The sequence below is a fragment of the Panthera uncia genome, chromosome B4 (genome assembly GCF_023721935.1).
Source record: "Panthera uncia isolate 11264 chromosome B4, Puncia_PCG_1.0, whole genome shotgun sequence".
NCBI classification, from domain to species: Eukaryota; Metazoa; Chordata; class Mammalia; order Carnivora; family Felidae; genus Panthera; species Panthera uncia.
This window is the reverse complement of record NC_064809.1, coordinates 33,216,501-33,225,885: the sequence shown is the minus strand read 5'-3', so window position 1 is coordinate 33,225,885 and position 9,385 is coordinate 33,216,501. Positions and strand designations below refer to the sequence as shown.

The window sequence follows — 9,385 nt, the reverse complement described above, 5'->3', positions numbered from 1 at the left end:
ATCTAATTAAATCTAATTATGTCTCTTCCACATGATAGCCTTTTAGCTATTTGAAAACATTTCTTTTGTTCCCTGCAAGTCCCCATTTGTTAATTCATTCATTTGTTCAGTGGTTATTTATTGAATGCCCGCTGTGTTCTGTGCAAAGTGAAAGGGAATCAGTTAAAAGTACACACTCCCTGACTTCCAGATGCTCACAGTTTAGGGTCTCAGGTCAGATGCTGAAACTCTGAGATGTGCATGTGGGAGGTTTACTGGGGAGTATCATTGGGAACAACACCTGGGAAAGGTGAGGGAGGAGTTGAGCTGCCAAATAGTTGCAACAGAGAACTCAGTTGATCTTAAGGGGAGCTCTGGGGCTAGATGACTCTTCAGAGCTATTTCACCATGAGGCAAGGTGGTAAGGCTTTTATATATACTCCCTATTGTCCAGTCATTGGATAGGGATAAATTTCTTCTTTCAGTAAATTAATGGACAGGGACTCATTGGGGAGCTGTCAACCAGTGCTCCCCTCAGCCTGAGAAATGGTGTCTCTCCTGTAGGAGGAGTCTGAGTGGTGCACCACTGTAGAGTACAAGTGGAGAGATAGCTATTCCCCACAATAGAACATAATGAACCAATTATTTGAATAGCTCTGAGTACAAAGTGCATGGACACCTAGACAGCATGTAGGCCTGTTGGAGGAGCCAGGACAGGCTTCCCAGGAAGTCAAGGGTATGTATAGCAAGGAGAGTCCTTATGAGCAGCCTTCAGGTGGTAGAATTGACAGTCCTCAATGATTGTTTGGGCTGGTGGTGAGGAGCAAGGAGACACCTAGGTTTCTGGTCTGGACCCCCTTGGTGAACGTTGTGCTCTTTTCCAGAATAGAGAACCTGGGGGAAAGAGTATATGGCAGTCTGGTCTGAAGAAGAAAAAATGGAAATGTGGGGGACAAAGGCAAGGAGTGTCTAGCCTAGCTGTCATTGCTAGCCCTAGAACTTTATAAGCCAAACGTTTCTTTCCCTCTAAGACTTGGCTGTTTGGAATCAGAACTGATCACATGAATATGCTTTCCCTCTTCTCTTACCTATCTATGGTGTGTTTTCACAGAGCTCCCACCAAAGCTGACTCATAAGAGCTCTTCCTGGAAGTGTGCAGTCCTGAAGACAGGCCAGACAGCTCATGGCCTGGGAATTTTGGAGTGATCAGTAAAGGGTCAGGTGTTGGGGTTCCTGAGGAAATTTGCCAGTGCATCCTGGCTGAGTCTCAGCATTTCTCAGCAGAACTCGTTGAGAAGAAGGAAGAAAACAATATGAAGAGGAAGAAGGAAGAGCTAAGGGAGCGCCTCAGTGCCTTGGACTGCCCTCATGGTCATTAGATCTCTCATATTTTTTCTCTTTTTCACTGCATAGAAATGCTTTGCTTATCTACTGTACCCTGAAGCAGTAAAGCTTTGTGTTTAATGACTCCTGATTTCTTGTGCCTTCATTTCTGCATCTGTAAAATAGGAATAATCATAGTACTGAGTGCATGAGTTGATGGGAGGGGTAAATGAGATAATCTGTGGAAACTGCTTCAAACTAATGCTTAGCATATAGTAGCAGTCAGCATTAGTTCCTGCCTTTGCCGTTACACCTATGTGCTAGCCTGTCTTGAGGCAAGGTGCTCCTGCCAATTCAGGAGCTGAAATCTGTGATTACTTGCTGTCCCTGGATTTTTTTCTTAATGCCCTATCTCATATACACAAAAACCCTTTCCCCAGGAATGCTGAGATTAGTGGTATTCCCTCCCTCTTAAATTACTCACCTGTGTAGTCTGCTGAGCCCAAGATGGGTTGGGATAAGAGAGGTTGGTAGGTTGTTAGGAAAGTGCTGTTTTTTGTTTTTCTTATCTTTTTAAGTTCCTTTTGGCTTCCAGCCTCTGGAGATCAGCCTAGATTAGTGAATCTCCCCCAGAGATTTTTTTTTCTGATTTCCTTCAACCACATGGTAGGGACTGAGCAGGGGACTTTCCAGTGGAGTCTGAAATAGACTAGCTAAGAAATTACTCTTATCTCTGAGCTCCATAGGTGCCCATTCTGACTCTGTAAGGAACAACTTGAGTGGGAGGAACTCATAATGCTTCCAGTTATGCTTCCTATAATGTTTCTTTCTTTGCCTTTGCTCTTATAACAATTGCTTGTACTACTCATTTGACATTGAGTAATACTCTTTCTTGTGACAGCTCTCTTTTCCTATTAAGAGTTTTACTCCTGTTTCGCTTTTCAGAGTCCAATGCTTTATCTCTCCTCTCCAATTTATTTGGATGCTCCTTAGTGAAATATTTGTACCTCTGAGAGTATTTTTCAGGATTTTATGTCCTTAGATCTTAGAAAAACATTTGATTTTTGTTAAATCCCATAGCTTGCCCTTGTCCTCAGTATTTTTTTCCCTCTTTCTTATATAGGCCCGGTTGGTTTACACAACATTGGACAGACCTGCTGTCTTAACTCCCTTATTCAGATATTAATTATGAATGTGGGCTTCACCAGGATATTGAAGAGGTAAGGCTGATAAACATGTGTATTTTACATTTTCAAATACTCAATTTTTCACAGTGACTTTAAGTCTTCTTTTGAAAGTTGCCAGAGAAAAGAACTTGTTCTGCACATTCTAGAATACACACTATAATCACCTAAGATGTTTAAAAAGAAATATAAATGCCTGTTCCCACCACCAGATACTTGGTTTCAGATGGTCTGGGGTGGGGCTTAGGCATTAGACTCCCCAGGTGATTGTAAAGTGCAGCCAGGATTGACAGCCACTGATTTGGTTAAAACAGTGTTGGGACTAGACCAAATTCAGAGGAGTAAATCAATGAATAGGTCCTTGAGTCTCTCCATTGAGCCCTCTCAAACAGAACATGAACACACACAAAGTGTATATATATGTGTATATATATTTACATATGTATGTACTTTATCACACATTATTTTAAAAGATGTTTATTTACTAATTAATTTTGACAGAGAGCGTGAGCAGGGTAGGGGCAGAGAGAGAGAGGGTGAGAGAGAGAATCCCAAGCAGCGTGGAGCCAAATGCAGGGCTCAGACTCACGAACTGTGACATCATGACCTGCGCCAAAATCAAGAGTTGGACACTTAACCGACTGAGCCACCCCAGGCCCCCTGTAATTAGTTTTTTAATAAGGTTTTCTCTTGTCCCTAGACTCTTTTTTTAAAGTTTAAATTCTAGTTAGTTAACATACAGTGTAATATTAGTTTTAGGTATACAATATAGTGATTCAACACTTCCATACAACACCCTGTGCTTATCACAAATACACTCCTTAATCCCCTCACTTGTTTCACCCATTCCCCGGTCCCCACCTCCCATCTAGTAACCATCAGTTTGTTCTATGTAGTTAAGAGTCTGTTTCTTAGTTTCCCCTCTCTTTTTTCCCCTATGATTGTTTGTTTTGTTTCTTAAATACCACATATGAGTGAAATCATATGGTATTTGTCTTTGACTTATTTTCACGTAGCATAATACTCTGTAGCTCCGTGTTGCAAATGGGAAGATTTAATTATTTTTTATGGCTGAGTGATATTCCATCCTGTATGTATACCATATCTTCTTTATCCATTCATCAGTCAGACACCAGGGGGGTGTTTCCATAGTTTGGCTATTGTAGTTAATATTGCTATAAATATTGGGGTGTATATATCCCTTTGAATTAGTATTTTTGTATCTTTTGGGTAAATACCTAGTAGTGCAATAGCTGGAAGTTGTTTTTTTAACTTTTTTTTTAATGTTTATTTTTGACAGAGAGAGAGAGAGAGAGAGAGAGAGAGAGAGAGAGAGAGAGACAGGGCATGAGCGGGGGAGGGGCAGCGAGAGAGGGCGACACAGAATCCGAAGCAGGCTCCAGGCTCTGAGCTGTTAGCACAGAGCCCGACGTGGGGCTCAAACCCACAGACTGTGAGATCATGACCTGAGCCAAAGTCAGACACTCAACTGACTGAGCCACCCAGGCGCCCCTCTTTTGAGGAACCTCCACTGATTTCCATAGTAACTGTGTCAGTTTGCATTTCCACCAATAGTGCAGGAGGGCTCCTCTTTCTCCACATCCTCCCCAACACCTGTTGTGTTGTTGTTGTTGTTGATTTTAGCCATTCTGATAGGTGTGAAGTGATATCTCATAGTTTTGATTTATATTTCCCTGGTTATGAGTGATATTGAGCATTTTTTCATGTGTCTGTTGGCCATATGGATGTCTTCTTTGGAAAAATGTCAATTCATGTCTTCTGCCCGTTTTTAAATTGGATTATTTGTTTTTTGGATGTTGAATTTTATAAGTTCTTTATAGGTTTTGGATTCTAACCCTTTATTAGATATGTCATTTGCAAATATCTTTTCCCATTTCATAGAATGCCTTTTAGTTTTGTTGATTGTTTCCTTCACTGTGTGGAAGCTTTTTATTTTGATGAAGTCCCAACAGTTTATTTTTGCTTTTATTTCCTTTGACTCAAGTAGACCTATAGTATGAAGTTGCTATGGCTGATGTGAAAGAGATTACTGCTTGTGTTATCCCCTAGGATTTTAATGGCTTCAGGTCTCACGTTTACATTTTTACCACTTTGAATTTATTTTTGTGTGTGGTGTAAGAAAGTGGTCCAGTTTCATTCTTCCACATGTTGGTGTCCAGTTTTCCCAACAGCATTTGTTGAAGAGATTGTCTTTTTTCCATTGGATAGTCTTTCCTGCTTTGTCAAAGATTAATTAACCATATAGTTGTGGGTTTATTTTTGGGTTTTCTACTCTGTTCCACTGATCTATGTGTCCATTTTTGTGCTATTACCCTATTGTCTTGACCACTACAGCTTTGTAATATAAGTTGAAGTCCAGAATTGTGATGCCTCCAGCATTGCTTTTCTTTTCCAGGGAAAACTCCAAGAGTTTTCCAGGGTTGCTTTGGATATTCAGAGTCTTTTTGTGGTTACATACAAATTTTAGGATTGTTTGTTCTGGCTCTGTGAAAAATGCTGTTGGTATTTTGATAGGGATTGCATTAAATGTGTATATTGCATTGGGTAGTGTAGACATTTTCACAATATTTGTTCTTCCAATCCATGAACATGGAACGTTTTTCCATTTCTTTGTGTTCTTTTCAATTTCTTTTGCCAGTGTTGTATAGTTTTCAGAGTACAGAGTATAGGTCTTGCACCTCTTTGGTGCCTAGGTTTATTCCTAGGTATCTAGGAATCTAGGTGCAATTGTAAATGAGATTGAGTCCTTCATTTCTCTTTAGTTTTTTTTTAAGTTTATTTATTTATTTTGAGAGAGACAGAGACAGTGTGAGTGGGGAAGGGGGGGGGAGAGAGAGAGAGAGAGAGAGAGAGAGAGAGAGAGAATCCCAAGCAGGCTCCATGCTATCAGCACAGAGCCTGATGTAGAACTTGAACTCACAAAATCACGAGATCAAGACCTGAGCTGAAACCAAGATTCAGACACTTAACCAACTGAGCCACACAAGCACCCCTGTTTCTCTTTCTTCTGCTTTATTATTGGTGTATAGAAATGTAAAAGATTTCTGTATGTTGATTTTATATCCTGTGACTTTACTGAATTCGTGTATCAGTTCTAGCATTTTTTTTTTTTTTTGTGGAATCTTCAGGGTTTTCTATGTAGAGTGTCATATCATCTGCAAATGGTGAACGTTTGAATTCTCCCATGCCACTTTGGATGCCTTTTATTTCTTTGTGTTGTCTGATTGCTATGGCTAGGACTTCCAGTACTACATTGAATAACAGTGGTGAGAGTGGACATCCCTGTTGTTCCTGACCTTCTTCCTGACTGAGAGCTTTTCCTCACTGAGGATGATGCTAGCTGTGAGGTTTTCATATATGACCTTTATTATGTTGAAGTATGCTCCCTCTATCCCTACTTTGTTGAGGGTTTTTATCATGAATGGATGTTGTACTTTGTCAAATGCTTTTTCTGCATCTATTGAGAGGATCATATGGTTCTTATCCTTTCTTTTGTTAGCGTTATTTATCACAATGATTGATTTGTAAATATTGAATCACCCTTGCCACCCAAGCATAAATCCCATTTGCTCACAGTGAATAATTCTTTTAATGTATTGTTGGATTTCATTTGCTAGTATTTTATTGAGGTTTGGATTCAGTTTGCTAGTATTTATTTTATTTGTATCCATGTTCATCAGGGTTAATAGCCTGTAGTTTGCTTTTTTTAGTGGTGTTTTTAGTGTCACAGTAGTGCTGGCCTCATAGAATGAATTTGGAAGTTTTCCTTCTTTTTCTATTTTCTGGGACTGTTTGAGAAGAATAGGTATTAACTCTTCTTTAAATGTTTCGTAGAATTCACTTATGAAGCCATCTGATTCTAGATTTTTGTTTCTTGGGAGTTTTTTGATTATTTATTCAATTTCTTTGCAGGTTATTGGTCTGGGGGGAGGACAGAGAGAGAGAAAAAGAGAGAATCCCAAGCAGGCTCCTTGCTGTCAGTGCAGAGCCTGAACAGGGCTCCATCTCATGAACCATGAGATCATGACCTGAGCTGAAATCAAGAGTTGGACATTTAACCTACTGAGCCACCCAGCCACCCCCCACCCCCATTTGCCTTTTGTTACAGTCTTTGTTTTATAATCCAGTTTATCTGATACAGGTATTGCCACTCCAGCTTTCTTTGACATTTATTTGCATGATAAATGTTTCTCCACCCCTTCACTTTCAATCTGTAGGTGTCTTTAGGTCTAAAATGAGTCTCTTGTAGGTAGCTTATAGATTGGTCTTGTTGTTGTTGTTTTTTAATCTATTCTAATATCTTAGGTCTTTTGATTGGGACATTTAGTCCATTTACATTCAAAGTAATTATTGATAGGTATTATTTATTGCCATTTTATGACTTGTTTTGTCATTGTTTCTGGAAGATTTTCTCTGATCTTGTCTTTGTCACTTTGGCCTCTTCTTTCTACTCAAAGAATTGTCTTTAATATTTCTTGCAGGGCTGGTTTAGCGGTCACAAACTACTTTAGTTTTTGTTTGTTGGGGAAACTCTTTATCTCTCCTTATATTCTGAATGGTAGCCTTGCTGGATAGAGTATTCTTGACTGCAGATATTTCCCATTCAGCACTTTGAATATATCATGCCCCTCCCTTCTGGCTTGCCAAGTTTATGTTGAAAAATCTCATGAGTTTCCCCTTGTAAGTTAATGACCTCTTTGGTCTTGCTGTTTTCAAGGTTTTTCTTTTTAATCATATTTTGCAAATTTAATTCCAGTATGTCTTGGTATTGGCCCCCTTTTGTTTATTTTGTTGGGAGTTCTCTGTGCCTCCTGGATATGGATGTCTGCTTCCTTCCCCAGATTAGGGAAGTTTTTAGCTATTTTTCACATACATGTTCTGTCACCCTTTCTCTCTCTTCTTCTGGGACTCCTATAATAAAATGGTATTACATTTGATGGAGTCTTCGAGTTCTATATCTATTCTCATGTTGCATAATTTTGCTTTTGTTCAGTTTCATTGCTTTCCTTTACTTTGTCATCTAGGTCATTAATTGTTCCTCTGTTTCTTGCAGCCTGCTGTTCGTTGCATCAGACATGTTTCTAATTTCATTTATTGCACTCTTCATCTCTGATTGATTCTTTTTTAACTCTTTTATCTCTGTAATAAGGGTCTCACTGATGTCTGTCATTTTTTTCTCAAACCTAGTGAATATCCTTATGATTATTGCTTTAAATTCTCCCTCAGGCATGTTACTTATATCTGTTTCACTTAGGTCTCTGGCTGTGGCCTTATCTTGTTCTTTCATTTGGGATAAATTCCTCTGTCTTCCAATTGTGTCTAAATCTCTGCCTACTTCTCTGTGATAGAAAAGCCAGTTGTGTCTCCTCTTCCTGAAAGTAATGTCCTAATGAAGAGACATCATGTAGTGACCAGGGCCTGCCACTTCAGGGAGTGTCTCTAGTGTATGCTGCATGCCACCTGCTGTTGTGTTTCAGCTGCTCTGTCTTTCAGGCCAGTTGTCTAAAAAGACTCTCCTTGCCTGCTATGGGCAATGTTATTCCCTGAATGTTGAGTTTTAGCTAGTTATGCTCTGGTCTGCTTGTGAAGTGAGGCCTGTCACCAACTGCACTGGAACTGAGGTCCTGCAGGACTCTCTGGTCAAGAGGTGTGGTGTGGGCAGAAGTTTGTGCTGGTCTTCTGGAGGAGGGGCCCACCACATTGGGACTGAGGCAAGAATGACTGAAAAGAGTTGTGTTACTGGAGATTGGGGGTGTGGGGCATGGTGTATGCAAGTTAGGCAGCTAGTGTTGGTGCTGTGCTGCCCCCCCATAGGTGGTTCTGTATTTCTGCTGAGGAGTGGGGGAGGGAAATGGCACAAGCTGGTCCTTTTACTCCCAGAGAAGTGTCCCTGTGAATGCTGCCTCTCGGAGATGCTCTCTGAGAAGAGTGAATAATCACCCCATTGTGTGCCCTAGGTGCTATTTATTTATTTATTTATTTATTAGTATATGATATTTATTGTCAAATTGGTTTCCATACAACACCCAGTGCTCATCCCAAAAGATACCCTCTTCAATACCCATCACCTCCCCACCCCTCCCTCCGACCCCCCCATCAACCCTCAGTTTGTTCTCAGTTTTTAAGAGTGTCTTAAGCTTTGGCTCTCTCCCACTCTAACTTCTTTTTTTTTTTCCTTCCCCTTCCCCGTGGGTTTCTGTTAGGTTTCTCAGGATCCACATAAGAGTGAAAACATATGGTATCTGTCTTCCTCTGTATGGCTTATTTCACTTAGCATCACACTTTCTAGTTCCATCCGCGTTGCTACAAAGGGCCAGATTTCATTCTTTCTCATTGCCACATAGTATTCCATTGTGTATACAAACCACATCTTCTTTATCCATTCATCAGTTGATGGACATTTAGGCTCTTTCCATAATTTGGCTATTGTTGAAAGTGCTGCTATAAACACTGGGGTACAAGTGCCCCTATGCATCAGTACTCCTGTATCCCTTGGGTAAATTGCTAGCAGTGTTATTGCTGGGTCATAGGGTAGGTCTATTTTTAATTTTTTGAGGAACCTCCACACTGTTTTCCAGAGTGGCTGCACCAGTTTGCATTCCCACCAACAGTGCAAAAGGGTTCCCATTTCTCCACATCCTCGCCAGCATCTATAGTCTCCTGATCTGTTCATTTTGGCCACTCTGACTGGCATGAGCTGGTGTCTCATTGTGGTTTTGAATTGTATTTCCCTGATGAGGAGCGATGTTGAGCATCTTTTCATGTGCCTGTTGGTCATCCGGATGTCTTCTTTAGAGAAGTGTCTATTCATGTCTTCTGGCCATTTCTTCACTGGATTATTTGTTTTTTGGGTGTGGAGTTTGGTGAGCTCTTTATAG

The 9,385-nt window shown here is 40.3% G+C and overlaps 1 protein-coding gene across 1 annotated transcript in view; it reads left to right on the top strand.

Moving 5' to 3' along the window:
- Positions 1–363: 363 nt before the first annotated feature.
- USP18 (ubiquitin specific peptidase 18) overlaps positions 364–9,385 on the top strand; it is a 46,520-nt gene continuing 37,498 nt past the window's right edge. Inside the window, exons 1-3 of the mRNA XM_049626645.1 lie at positions 364–400; positions 1,117–1,350; positions 2,426–2,522. Of these exons, the coding sequence (XP_049482602.1) occupies positions 364–400; positions 1,117–1,350; positions 2,426–2,522 (368 nt within the window). The remainder of the gene's footprint in view (positions 401–1,116; positions 1,351–2,425; positions 2,523–9,385) is intronic.